The sequence below is a fragment of the Corvus cornix genome, chromosome Z (assembly GCF_000738735.6).
Source record: "Corvus cornix cornix isolate S_Up_H32 chromosome Z, ASM73873v5, whole genome shotgun sequence".
NCBI classification, from domain to species: domain Eukaryota; kingdom Metazoa; phylum Chordata; class Aves; order Passeriformes; family Corvidae; genus Corvus; species Corvus cornix.
Genome location: NC_046357.1, coordinates 72,304,064 through 72,318,736, shown reverse-complemented (window position 1 = coordinate 72,318,736; position 14,673 = coordinate 72,304,064). Strand labels below are relative to the sequence as shown.

General features: G+C 43.8%; 1 protein-coding gene across 2 annotated transcripts in view; it reads left to right on the top strand.

Moving 5' to 3' along the window:
* The first annotated feature begins 429 nt into the window (after nt 1-429).
* Nucleotides 430-14,673, top strand: part of RAD23B (RAD23 homolog B, nucleotide excision repair protein) — a 37,446-nt gene continuing 23,202 nt past the window's right edge. Inside the window, exons 1-3 of one of the 2 annotated variants that reach the window (XM_039566881.1) lie at nt 430-640; nt 5,335-5,403; nt 14,517-14,600. In XM_039566881.1, the coding sequence (XP_039422815.1) occupies nt 445-640; nt 5,335-5,403; nt 14,517-14,600 (349 nt within the window). In that variant the 5' untranslated portion in view covers nt 430-444. The remainder of the gene's footprint in view (nt 641-5,334; nt 5,404-14,516; nt 14,601-14,673) is intronic. The other variant, XM_039566880.1, reaches the window with a different exon arrangement.

Here is a 14,673-nt window from a genome sequence, read left to right as displayed (position 1 = left end):
GCTCTGCACAAGTCCCTGACAGGAGGGGGCAGCCGGGGGGGTCGGGCTCTGCTCGCAGGGAACAGGGACAGGAGGAGAGGGAACGGCCTCAGGCTGGGCCAGGGGAGGTTTAGTTGGATATCAGGAAGAATTTCTCCACAGAAGGGGTGACCGGACATTGGAACGGGATGCCCAGGGAGGCGGTGGAGTCACTGCCCCTGAAGGCATTCAAGAAACGACTGGACGTGGCACCCAGTGCCACGGCCTCGCTGACACGGTGCTGGCCGGTCACAGGCCGGACTCGATGACCTCACAGCTCTTTCCCCCCTCCCCCCCCATCGACCCGCTCCCTCCCGCTCCCCCTGCGTGTTTATATTTCTCAGTCCCTGCCCCCACCCCTCCTCCCGCTCTCCCCGCCCTCAGGCGCGCCCGCGCCTGCGCCGTGCCGGCCGCCTCAGAGGGCGCATGCGCGTCCCCCCCTCCCGCCGAGCCCGACACCGCCTCCCTCCTCCTCCTCCCTTTCCCGGCCTCTTCCCCACCACCTCTTCCCGGGGAAGGGACGAGGGCGGCCGGAGCGCGGCACGCACCCGCCGCCATGCAGATCACGCTGAAGACCCTGCAGCAGCAAACCTTCCGCATCGACATCGACCCCGAGGAGACGGTGCGCCCATTCCCGGGATCCCTTCCCCCCCCGCACCCCACCCCACCCCCAGGACGCGGCCGTGGAGGGGGATGCGGGGATTTGTCCCCTCGCCCCCGGGGAAAGGGAGGCACGGACCCCTCCGGTGGAGGTGGTCGGAGCTTCAGTGAGGGGTTGGGGGCCGCGGGGGTGATGCGGTGCCCGCCCGGGATGATTTTGGGGGATTCGGGGTCGGGGGGAGGGTGTGAGCTTAGCCGGGGGTGATGAGGGACCCCTTTTCCTTAGGATGCTTCTCGGTAAGAGTGCCTTCCCATCGCCAAAGGAAAGGGGTTTCCGTGGCCAAACCTCCGGCGGAAGGACTTTTCCCCCCTTGTTTTTGAGGAGAACGCCCCGGAGGTGGGAGGGGGAATAGCTCGGGAGATGGAAAGGGGGAATAGCTCTGAGGTGGAAAGGGGAATAGCCCGGGGAAATAGCCCAGGAGGTGGAAAGGGGAAATAGCCCGGGAGATGGGAGGGGGAATAAATAGCTCACGTAGTCCTGGGGAGGAGAGGAGCGCTATAGGAAGCGAAAGTTTTCCCTTTCGGGCCGAGGGCTAGCAGTCAGTGGGGCACAGATCGCTGCTGGTTTATAATGGGAGCACTGGGAGAGGGGATATTGCCAGAGCATCTCTCTCCCGGGTGGGGCTGGGGGTGCAGCAGAAGGAAAACGTGGTGGTCCTTCCCATCCTCCCATGGATTCCCGCCAGAAGGGAAGTGCTGGGAGAGTTGTGGGGCTTTTCTGCTGGGGCAGGAGCGTGGGCTGGAGAGGGGCTGGTGTTTGCTCCCAGGTGCATCGCCGTGTGCCCGGGCAGGTGTGTGCTGTGGAGGTGGGAGAGCACGGGCAGGGTTTATTGTTTGGCCTCACGGGGCGAGCTGCAGTGATTAATCAGTCTGTGCTTAGGATGGGAGGGAGTGCGGGAGAGACTCTGCTGACCCTGGTGGAGCCGGTGTTGGGGTATGCGGTGGGGTTCACAGCAGCCTTATTCCCCCTCACTGGTGCCTTTGTGTGTGTCTGATGATGCTGCGAGTGAGGAGGAGACATGTTTTGTTTCCAGGTGAATGTTCTCCTCTGGCACACGGCGTCTGCTGGAAAATCCTCGGGGAAATGCAGTGTTCTGAGATGAGAGGAAGGGCCTTAAGTGAGTTGGCAGGGTTGGAAGTTGCCTTGTCACTTGTCTGAGCAGGGATGGTCACTCTGATAGCCAAGTCCAGACACACTTGTGGCCTTGGTTTGAAAGATCTGGGGAGGCTGGCAGCTGAAGTATTGTCTGCAGCAAGCTTTCCTGTGACTGGTGGGCAGTGAAGCTCTAGAAACTATGGAACATTGTATCTGGTTTTATAAAGTCTGTGGGTTTGCTCTCTTCTATCTTAGGAAAAATAAAGGATGACAGTTAAAAGTTGGATCAAGACCTCATTTGGGTTACCATTATGACTGAGGGACGTGGCAAATGCCTAGGAGAAGCATGGGTCAGAAACCTTCAAATATTTAAAGCAGAAGTCTTTGCTGTTACTGAGAAAACTCTCTTTTCTTTTTCTCTTGTTTTCTGCATTCAGTAAGGTCCTGGGAAGTAAATTCAAGGAGAGGACTGAAGGAATGTTGCCAGTCAAAGCCCTCACCAGTTTATGAGACAGCAGAATGCAATGACTACAAGTTGGATTGTGGGAAATGAGACTGCACCCTCTGTTTATAAATGGGGCTGCTACAGTAGCTCAAAATAAAGATGCTCCTCATGAGCATAATACTTCAGAGTTTGGCCAGAAATGGGTGGTAAGGTAGGGAAAATTTGGGTAGACTTTGAGGAGAACTTTGTTTTAAAAAGAGCAGGGTAAAGACTTGATCTTATTATTAGCTGTAGAGGGGAAAAAATGTTTAAATTTCCTTGTCACATTAGAAAATTACAAAGAAATTGCTGTTGGAAGTCTTAAAAATCCTATAACTTAGTAAAGAGAAGAACACTTTGAGCCTTCAGTTGCAAACTGAGTCTTAAAATCAGCAAATGCTTTGAAATGTACTGTGTTGAGGAAGTGTCACAAGTATGTGCTTGGAAGTTCTCAGTCAGATTTTTTGAAATATAGAGATTTTGTCTAAGTGTGCTGGTTTCTTAGATTAATTTCCTAACACCTTGAAACGTGTTTCGTGGAGTTTGGGAAACATTACTTTTAGTCTTTGGACCATGTGTGTGTTTCTCAGATAGAGGTAAGCTTGTTTGCTTGGATTTCTGCCCTGTGCTGTGACAAGGCCAAAAATCATGTAGTAGTGATAGACACGGGAAACCTGTTGCTCTCAAGTTGGGTTCTGGTTCTGTAAAACTGATTTTCTGTTTCTAGCAGTTCCTCCCCTTACTGTCATTACCAAATTAATCTGGAGAGACTTTGATGTTACTGTGCAAGGTAGCATTCTGACAAGACTTAATGCTTGTAACTGAGAGCTGTCATCCATAGTAAGGAATATTTAAACCAACCTCCAGTAAGAATTTGAAGCAACACGCTTCCTAATAACTAATTAGCCAACTGGTCTTTTTTTTTTTTCCTGTTGAATCACACAGTTGAATTTTAAACTTGCCTTCAATAGTGTGACTCTAGTTTTGGTTTAGTTATGTTTTAAAACATTGGCCAGCTGAGTATTTTTAGTGAGTAAAAAGTACACTTAAAGCTATCCTTGCTTGCCAAAGCACTAGGTGAAGACTGTCAGATATTCCTGACTGACTAAAGAAGATGAAAAGATTTAGCCTCAGGCCCTGTTACTGGAGAAGGCCTGTTATCAAGTGGAGAAATTTTTGCAGGCCTGGCTATTTTTTGTTAAGTTTTGTGTTGCACCCATGAAGCTCCACACAGGGGTGGATTTACCCGTTGTGATGATTCTGGTGTTCTGACTGGGGCCACTCGGGGTTTGAGCATTCACCCTTAACCAGGGGAAATGGAAGCATGTATCCATCTGCACAAGCTGCTGCTTCTTTTTGTTGCCTGGCTGTGAGAAAGTAAATATGTTAAACATTGTGTTAGGAGCAAATAATAAGCACTGCCTGACACTGATGCAGACCTGTGTAGCCACATCTCTTGTCTGAGGTGACAGTGCTGACTCTGTAGGCTTCTGAATGTGGCATTTCTGTTGTAGTTATCACTATGTAGACGTGAAGCAGGGTTTTAAAAATCTTCAGCAAACATTCTTAACTTTTGAAGTGAAACACCAGGCAAAAGTAAGTCTGTCCTGTTTTGTTTTCAGCTGCTCCTGTGCTGTTAACCTAAAAACCTGGTTGTCAAAATAGAGAAGTGCAAGGAATATTCAGGATGTCAGCAGTCTTTCGGCCACAGTCTGTGTCACATAATATGGGCTTTCGGATTTCACTGTTCCACCACAGCACTTGAACACCCAGGAAAAGCCAGCTTGTTTAACACCATGTCAGCAGAACACTTAGTTGTGGAAGTTTGAGCTTCTGCTGTGTTCTGGTGTGTCCTTAGTATGTGTATGGTTTATTGTTAAATGTGTTTATGGGGATTTTTGGGTGCTAATGTTACTGTGTCAGAAGAATTAACTTTGCAACAGTTCTGCAAGAATCAGAGACTACTGCTGGGTGAAATGGTGAAAGCTGACTCCAGGGCTTGTAACCTGTGAATGTACTCTTGACAGCCTCCTTCCTACATGTGTTTCAGTGCAGGTTAATCCTACAGAAGTTGTGGGTAAGAGGATTGTTTTTGTATTTCCCTGGGAGTTTATCATCTTGGTGGTTAGAGGAAGAGTGCTCAATTCAAAATCCAGAAGTACCCTTCTAGGTTAAAGGTGTTTTTCTGTTTGAAGTCTTGGTATTTTTCTCTAATTGCTCCTTGGGTTGTACAGTAGGTATCTTTCAGCTTTTCTAGGGGATTGTTTTGTTGTTCTTGCCTCTCCATAGGATTATATTACTGAGTGTGTGCTTGCATGGGCAGAGGAGGTGTGAATTGGAAGGGCTTGTACTTGCTGCTTGTGGTTTGATACATGACTCTGCAAAATTGTAACTTCAGAGATCACTAGAATAAGAGTATATGCGGGGTTTTTTTCATTATTTTCATACTTTCTTCTCAGACTGTAGCATTTTCGAGTTATGGTCTGTTACAGTTCATGTTTGGGTAGTTAACTCTCTGGGGGTTTTTTGCTACTGCTTTTCTTTGGTGGATAGTCCTTTTCTGTTTCCTGGCTAGAGTCAGGATTTTCAAGCAAGGCAGTTTTGATTCTTGGCTGAAGAAGGCTAGGCTTTCACATGTTCAGGAATATTTTCCTGAAGTTCTAGTGAGTGTTTTAATATAATTTCCAAAGACCTTTGGGCAGGGTAACACTTTCTTTTTTTTTTTTTTTTTTTTAAATTTAATAAAGGAAAGGATAAGATAGCATAAATTACTTAATACAACTAAATTATTTTATTCATATTGGAATGTGTTTTTACATGTTACCCGTTTTTCAAATGCCATGGCTCTGCCCATAGTTTTTCAGCTATTTTATTGAGAATGTTTTATCCAGTTTAGCTGTCAGCAAAGTTAGCTTTATACTTTTACTAATTTGGCAGTATTGTGCGCTGTATTTCTCAAAATCTAAACTTTCTTGGGCCACCATTCACAAGGTGACCAGTACACTGAGAAGTTAAATATAGAGCCTGTGCACACTTAAGGATAGCTCTATACATATGTTTAAGGTCTATTTTGCAGATATGATTGGAAAGCAAGGGTATCTGTCCTTGATATGGATAACAACAGGCCGGAAGGTGTTCCCTTTGAAACTTGGTGAAAGTGGAGAGTACATTTTAATTAAAGAGAGTTAATATGAGCAGATGATCCTGCTACTGTCTAGAGCCCCATTGCTGCCCTTGTGCGTAAATGGCTGTGTTTACCGACAAACCTTTCAAAAAATACTTTATTTGAATTCCTGAAGCACAGGAAAGGATATCTGTAGGTGTGAGATTGGGTGGTGCAAACTTACAGCACTAAAAGGTATGGCTGGCAATGTCTTCTCCCACCGAGGTTTGCCTCTTTGGTCACGGTTCCCTTGGGTGGAGTGGACTCAGTGAAACAAATCACTCTTTATTTCACAGGACACGGTGATGTGCAGCATGTCTTACCCAGTGCCTGTAAGGATGGCTGTCCTCTGTGTGCTGCCCTGCAGGGAGCACCAAAGGAACGGGAAAAGGAGAGGGAAGGGCTGGCTTGCCTTGGCTGTGAGCACACAGAGTGTTGTCTACACACTGACTCTGGTTCTCCCTCTCTTTGTCTTTCCCTATGTTTTTGTGTCAGAGGCACCCCTCCAACTGGCTGGTCAGCATGCAGTATTGGAAAAGGGGTTTTTAAGTGTCTTTTTAGAATTAACTGAAATGACTTGTCAGTTTTCTTCATACTCAGGTGACTGTGTCACTTTTATACTTGTAAATCGGTTTGTGGGGAATTTGCCTGTTGTAAAAATTGCCTGCCTAAAGCTACTGGAGGGTTTTTTGTGCTAATCAACAAGACCATGCAAGGGTCACCACTAAGAATGTAAGCTTTCTCCCTAAAACAAGCCTTTGTGGCTTCAAAAGCAGGACTGTCCGTCTTTCTGCTTTTCTTCAAGCTGCAGAAAACAGAAAACTCTACTTTAGGTTGAAATTTGTGTTCCTGTGTTAGTACAAAGCTGCATGAATGTAGCTCTTCTAGTCACCTTTTTTGCATCAGAAAACTGGCCCTGGTGTCTCCTCTTTCAGGCAGGGCTTAGATCATTTTTGAAATGCAGGGCAGAAGCATGTGGAGGCCTGGAGGCCAGCTTTGAGATCAGAAATTATTTCTGTTGATCTCTGGGCAGTGCATAACAACAACTGCTAGACTTATAAATTTCACCTGCGTTTAGATGAGCTCAATTTTGTAGAGGAAATTAGAAAGGCAGAGGTAATTGCATAGAAAGTAAATGTCAGGGCTAAATTTGGGTTTTTACCTTGCCAATTCCAGACTATTTTTCTTCAGAGAATGCTTTTTTCTTTATATGCAAACTTCAGCACAGTATATACAAGTAAATACAGGAGTTTATGAATGCTTTATGCTGTTTGTTTTTAAATGTTGGAGTAATTCTAGATGCCTTGTTTATTTGAGTACAACTGGGTTTTTTTCCATGCACTTACTAAGCTTGTAAACCTGACTGGATTCACGAGGCTCTTCCTCTCCTGTGATTCTTCCCAGTTACTGTATCTGTTGTGCCTTTGAGGCCTGAAGTAGGGCAGCGATCTGTTCGTGTAACCACCATGATTGCCTCCTGACTAAATGCGAGTGCCCTGTTTAGAAAGACAATATAAGAGAACACTGTAAATGGAGTTTTGTGCCAGAAAAAGCTGCTTTCATAGTGTGTAGAAAGAAGTAGCTGGAACCAAATGCATTCTTAGAGTAAAAGTACTGTAAAGCATTGACTTAGGAGTTAACTAGTTTCTTATCCTCTGTGTGTTTTCAGTAGCAGGCACAGTATTTGTCATTAATCAGTTGCTGATCATGGAATTTGATTAAGGGTAGTAAAACCTGTTGCACTGGTCAGTTTGTTGCTTCATTAGCAGGTTTATTGTCTGACACAGCTGCATTGTCCTCGCCTGACTTTGAGCAGTGTCTGTATAGCAGTGTAACGTGTGGTGAATATTTTTGCAAGGGCAGTGGGAGGAGAAAACTCAGGAATATTAAGCCTATATTCTAAACAAGTTTCTGGACTATGATGCCCTCTCTCAGGGAGGAGGAAAAGAGTAAAGCCCTTTGGAGTAAAAGCTTTTGTCCTTGTCTAACTGTGGCTTTTCCCAAAGTCTGGGAGAAACCTGTTAGCCTACTCCAGAAAAAAACATGGAGTGGTAGAGAATTATAAGGTAGATTAAAAGAAAAATACTTCTGTGCAGCATTTCTTCTCAAAGAGAAGCAGTTCAGCAGTAGGCAGGTTGGTAGTGAAGGTCTTTCAGAGCTGGTCTTGGGATCCATCTCTTCATAGTCCTTTTATTCATTTGATAAGTATTTGAGTACCAATCAATAGAAGCATGATGGCATTGACAAACACAAAGTTTAACATTAGTACCTGGCTGCCTAATTGAGGGTCAGACTCTGGTACATGGCTCTCAAATGAGCAGCATAGATTATTTGGAGTTGGATTCATGAAAAGGTGAAGCCCTGAAGATCACAGATCCTGAAAGGGAGAGTAGTGATGCTATTCTGCTTCGAGTGTGCTGGCCGCCTGTTCCCACGGGGAATGAATTTCTACCTTAGGAAAGAGATGCCTGGAGCCTGTGGAGAACTGTGACTCTTGACATGAAAGGAAACTGAAGAGATCTACTTATTAACTCACAAGTTTTGGTAAAGTTGTGTAAATGTTTTACACTGGCTAGCATCATGGGATGTGGGAAGGCTACTCATGCTTGAATTAGAACATCAGCATGAGAACGAATCGGTATTAATAGTCTGTGAATTAACTTGGGCTGGAAATTAGAAAGAGACTTCCAACATCAGAGTAAACTTTGTAGCAGCCTCCTGGTAGAAGTAGCAAACACCCTTACTTGTCCTTAGGTGCATCAAATTCCTGATGAATATTGTGGTGTGGAAGGTGGGTTTGTGGCTTGATGTCACAAGAGATTCTTTCCAGTTTTGTATTCAGTTTCTCTCAACATCTCAAGAAGTTCAGAAATTTGTCTTGCCTGTGTAATTATACATTAAAACCAATGAAAGTACCCTGTTCGCTTTTACGTTAGGATTTATGAAATGAGTCTCTGAATAAACTGAGGATTTTTGCCTCTTCTGTGTTAGCATTTATATGAGGTAGGAGAAATAAAAATTGCTGTGAGAGAGGGAAGGAGGAGGGTTTTGATCAATGGGAGCTGCTTGCCTGGATGGAACCCAGCATGCCCTGGTTGCTTAGCTGGCAGAAAGTGACTGCAAGGAACAACTGGGAAACTCAGCACCGGTGATTTAATGAAATCCCATTTTTAGGATGCCTGTCTGGGATGCAGTTGATGACTGGTATTTCTTTGGAAGACCTCGGTTTTTCAGTTAGCAGTTGATCAGCTCTAGCTCTTTATTAAACAGATTGCATGGCATATATTCTCAAGGACACTGTGTTCTGTTCAGTTTCTGAATAGTAGGGAGAGTTTCATGTCTAAATTCATAGGGGACAGAAGAAAATCATCCTGACCTGTACGTGTACTGTTTCTGAATCTTCAGGGTAAAGTGTTTGTAGATGAATTGATGCTCATTCTTAAACTTATTGCCATAAAGTACAGGCTCCCTTTATTGTGCTGTGAAATTTTATAAGGGCAGAGAAAAAATGGGATTTGGTGAGGACTGAAATACATTTTGAACTCTAATCAGGTTGAATAAAGCTAGGAAGCCTGAAGGTTAGGTTTATGGATCTGTATTTATGAGAAAAATGCATCATAATCTATGGATGATTTCTCAGTTTGACAGATCAATGTGCTGGGTGTGCTTCCCCAAAATTAATTTTCACTTAATGACCATGAACCAGTGGTGGTGCTGAAGTCTGGGTTCTCAGCAACCTAATTTGCTAGAGGCAAAGTTTGGGATGTTGCTTTTTTCAGCAATTCACTGCACCAGCAGCTGGAAGATGCAGCTGTATTTCTGAAAAGCATTGAGAGGGCTTCTCCCTCTCTCTCTCTCTCTCTTTTTTTGCCTTTTTTTTTTTTAATTCCTCCTTGAAAATGGAACATCTATGGTTTAAATCTAAATAAAGGTGGATCAGACTACTGTCTGACATACAGATTGTTGCACCCTCATGCATTTTCTTCTCTTAGCAGAATTAATGGCACAGTTATTTCTCACTAAGTCTTCAGTCACTCTAGTTAGAACTACAACAGGAAGTTCTGTGCCACTGGAATGTTACTGCTAGAATTGATGTATCTGGTCTTATCTATTCCTTTTTTTATTCTGAGAATTGTATTGTATCCTCTGCAAATGATGTGTTTCTGGCCTCCTAGGCTAGGCAGTGATGAAAGCCAGAACAGGCAAGCACTTTTTGTTTTAGCCTGAGTATTTCTTGAACTCCTGTCTCTAACAGGAGAATGATGAAGTCTGCAGCTGACTGCATTTTCTTGCAGATTCAAGCTGTAGTAGTTAAGAGTTGTTTAAGTCCTTTTGTTTGTTCTTTTGAATAGGTGTGATGCGATCAGTTCATTGTATTCATTTGAGATATGACACATTCCCTTATCTAAATCACTATTCTTTATAAAGCAGTTAAGCAATGCTCTGAAATGTTCTCAAATGTAATCTGGAAATTACTCGACTATTTTGTGTATTTTCAGTTTTAAAGGAGCAAGTGGAATGACATTATAGAATTTTTAATTTGTAATTCGGAGCTCATGGTGTGCTGCTGTCAGTCAACCTAACGTATCAGGTATCTTCGGATGGCGAAAGTTCACAGTAGAGTGAATGTCCATTTAAATGAGAGACCTATGTAAATGATCTTTCCTTTTGCAAATGGCAGAGTGTCTCTGGACATAGATAGCAAAATACTGTAAATTGGCTCAGTTATGTTAAGCTTAAATTTGTTTCAGGTTTTTGTAAGCTGTCAGCCAGAGAATTGAAGTAATTTGTGTTCCAGTTTAGGATATAATCTGTTCTTAAACTCATTGATGTACATGGCAGAGAATAAAGACCAGCATTGAAAACTGTAACAGCCTTTTCTCTTCAGGATTTCCAGTCTTTTCAAGAATTACGAAGTTAATGGTAAGCTATAGTCAAAGATTGTCTCTGTTCTTTAGAAGCAAACCTGTAGTTTGTTCTTATGTTCAGACCACCATGGTTCTGTAACTTCATGGTGTTATTTGCATTGATAACTACTTCACTGAGGCAATAAATACCTTCACGTGGATCCAATTACTGCATAGTAATTAGTGTATTCCTTAGTCTGTGCTGACCTAGGCCACCACAATAATAAAGATTATGTCAGTATTAGTATTCAGAGATGATTTTAGGATTGTGGAAAGGGATTGTACAGCTGAAGCACAGTCTCCTGTGTATCCAACAAGGCTGAAACTGCCTGTGGCTGCAGAGTTACTTTTCCTAGGTGCAGTCCTGTTGAACTTGGGGCTTCATGCTCTTGGTGGTCCTCAGCACATCAAAGATGTGGACCTGTGTGAGCTGGTCCAGAGGAGGTGACGAAGATGTTCAGAGGGGTGGAACACCTCTTCTATGGAGTCAAGCTGAGAGAGCTTGGATACAAGACTGAGCTGTGTTCACGCTGGAGAAGAGAAGGCTCTGGGGAGACCTTGGAGAACCTTCCAGTGCCAAACAGGGACTTAGAAGAAAGATGGGGACAGACTTTTTAGCAGGCCTGTTACAATGGGACAAGGGATAATAGTTTTAAACTAAGAAAGGGTATGTCTAGAGTAGATATAAGGAAGGGATTTTTTACAGTGAGGATGGTGAAACACTGGAACAGATTCCTAGAAAATATTTTTTTCATTTCCCTTGGCCCCATGGTGTAAAAATGGAAGTTTGCCTATGTCTGAAGATGAATGCCATCTGCCAAAGGGATGAAAGCATAGTCCTACTTGTTGCAGACTTATGGCAGGGAGAACATTTTGGGAGGTTTTTGGAAGAAGGCAGTGCCCCAGGTCACTTGCAGTACATCAGTCACATCACAGTAATTAATAAGGGGAAATGCTGCACGCAGGTGGTCAGCAAAGGCAAATGAATCGTTGGATCCTCCTACAGTAAATATCTTAACTCCTTTTCATGGATCCAATTATTGTGTAGTAAATCCACATGTGTGTTCAGCGTGCCCTGACCTAGACTTTTAGCTGTTCAAACATTTATGTTTGAGAGAACACATCTTGGTTTTGTTCCTTGTGGGAAAAAGACAGTTTTCTGGAATAAAGCAATAGAAAATGAAGAGGACAAAGTAGACATTGGAAGCCAGTACCTTGATTGATGCAGTGGACATGAAACAAACTTTAATTTTCTCCCACAAAATGGATTATAGACATTAGTCGCATTGCAGTATTTGTTACGAATCTGTGACAAACGTGGTAACAGGGTACAAAAGGAGTAGTGTCGAGTCATTATCTTTGAGTGATTGGTACAAGTGCGTAAGTATATATAACCAGTGTTAAAAAGTAGACATTTAGAAACATAACTTTTAACATGATTCAGGGGATTAATTTGCCCTAGTGCATGCAGGACTTTAATTGAAGTTGTGTGAAGTATTAGACAGTATTATTAATTAAAGTTTAGGAAAAAACTCCTTGGTGGCTTATCTGTGGTGAGGGAGACTGTTCAGTAGCAAGGTGAGTGACTTCCATCCTTAATAACTGGAGGGGAATTAACAAATTATAGTTTGAATTTTCAAGAAAATAAGCTTTAAAAATAAGTGTAAATCCAAGGGTAGGACAGACTGTTGTAAAGTAATGGCATGAGAATGATGCTTTCAGCAAATTATTAAAACAAGTAATGGTTTGACTGTCCTCCGGACTTAGGTGTGGCAGTGAGCTGCTCTTAGTTTTGCTGTGGGAAAGCAGCTGCCTGGTTGGAGACTAATTCCAAAGCGTTTGGAAGGTGCTGGGATGGCATATATGATACAAAATACCAAAAGCATCCTTTCTTCATCTGCTGGGGAAAAAGAGCTGGCTCCCTATTTTGGTTTAGTTCCATAGACGGAAGCAATATATTGTGTTCTGTATCCTTGCAGAGTTTTATGAAAAAGGTTTTTTGAATATTCAGGAAAAAAAAAGTTTAGAAGGTGGTGTTGGCTTGTAGTAACAAGCTCATAACAGATTGGTTGTCTTTGTTTTATCTATACTGGGAGTGTCTGTAAGAAAGCAAGAAGAACGACTGTGTGTGCAGGCAGTTTGTCTCAAAACATGACTTCAGATGTGTCAGTACAGGAATGCTTCTACAGGAGCTTGCTTTACCTCCTCATGGTAGCATTTTGGAGTCTTTCTGGAGAACTGAGAGCATTCTTACACATGACAGCTAACAGTGCTACTTGAGCTACTGCATGTGGTGCTGTGAAAGTGTGGATGATTGTAGCGGGTTGAGTTCGAAACCGGGCGGAAATACCAATTAAATGTAGTGGTTTTGGTTCAAAATATTCATTACTTACTTATTTTCCTTCAGTGAGATAATAATTAGGAGAAAAGCAAAGCAGGCACAAACCTTAAACAGCTGCAGTACAATGAAAGAGTTTTATTACTAATAGAATTAAAAGTAAAGAGAAAATAACAAAAAAAATTTAAAGCAAATCCCCCCCCCCCCCCCCAGCACTTCTCTCCTTTTACCCAGCTCACACAAGGGATAACAGAACATGGGATGTTAGTCAGTGTTCCAGTTCTTGAAAAGTCTCTCTCTTATGCTTAAGGAAAAAGGGTTTTCCTTCAGTTGCACGTGGTTCCCAAACTGCCACTAACAGCAGATCCGCCCGGAAACAAACAATCTGCTGTGTGTAGGACATCTCTCCCATGAAAAATCTCACAGTTCCTTCACACTGCAAAACATGGGCCATCACATGGGGTTATTCATCTTTTTAAGGATAAGTTATTTTGGCCTGCACACAAAGGCTTTTCTTCGCCACAAGTCTCTAACAGCCTCTCACTACTTCTGTATAGCCTGGCATAGGCACTCTTCACAATCTTCACAGGCACACGAGGATTCTCCATCCCCCCATGTTCTTCAAATGGATTAAAGAGACAAACAGTTTGTGGTATTACAGTTTCTTACCACGGCATGCAAGAAGGTTTTTAAGCTGCGCGCCAGAATCGCGGCACCGCTCTCTTTTCTCCCGTCGCCATTTCCAGCTCCGTCCCACGTGACTCACTTCTCTTTCTCTCTGACTCCGAAGCCGCCATGTTGAAGGGTGTTCTTGTTCAGGCTTTACGGTGGGGAAAGCCTCGCTCCCTCTGTGCCGCTGGCTGCGTGGTGTCCTCTTCAGTTCAGCACGAAGTGTGCTGGCTGCAGACAGGAGGCTCTGCCGGCTCCCGTTGACTCCGCCGGCTCCGCATGGAGAGGAGAGGGACCCGCCTGTCCCCAGAAGCCGCGCTGGATGGGTTTAGCTGTGAGCAGTCCATGGCTGGTTTGAGCTGCCTGCGGCTCTGGGACAGTTCCCCCCCAGCGACCCAGGGTCCGTGCCGCAGCGTTGGGAAAGGGGGAAAGGGGCAGTGGCCCCGGCCCGGCCCGGCGGGGCCGGGAGGCTCGGAGCCCCCCCACCTTCCAGCAAGCGAGCTCCGACAAAAAGGGGAAGTCCCGCCTTTCTGTGCGGTTTAAATATGTAAATTGTGAGAAGCGTAATTGGTCTTAAAGACTGTCCATCAACTCAGGGTCAACCCAATACAATGATGCATCAATGGTCCATGCAAGCAAGTAAATGTGTAGGCTTAGAATTGCTGTGTGCAGCTCCAGAAATTGAGATGGAGGGGGAAGAGTTGAAAACAGCTTATGTAAGATAAGCATCTGAACAGTTTGCACAAGTCTTTGCGTATGGGGACTTCAAGGCTGAATGTCATAGTGATCTTACCAAAAAAAAAACAGGCATTCCCTGAAGAGTGGTTATGATGATGAAGACCTTCAGCTCTGTTTGTAGCAGGTGTACCCGCTGCATTCAGAGAAAGAACAGGGCAAATGGGTCAAGAGATGAAAACATGGTTGTTCCCCAGATTTATCAATTTATTTTTTCACTGTGTTGTACACTCATACTAATAACTTCTCTTGGAGAAATAATTACCTAATTTGATTCAGCGCAGGAGACTATTTGTGAGGGGGACATGTTGCTCTGCAAGTGGTTACAGTGACATATTCAGAAGACTGATAAACTTGGCATAATCAAGACATGATTGAAACTACTCTTCAGTATTTAAAACTTTGTACTGTGAACTTTGTTTTCATTAAAACTGTTTCTGTGCTTTAGGTGAAGGCACTGAAAGAGAAGATTGAATCAGAAAGGGGAAAAGATGCCTTTCCAGTAGCTGGCCAAAAACTAATTTATGCAGGTAATGGATATTCTGAAGGTACCTTATCTGAACCTGCCTTTTTTATGTTGTTGTTTGACTTGGATGTGAATGC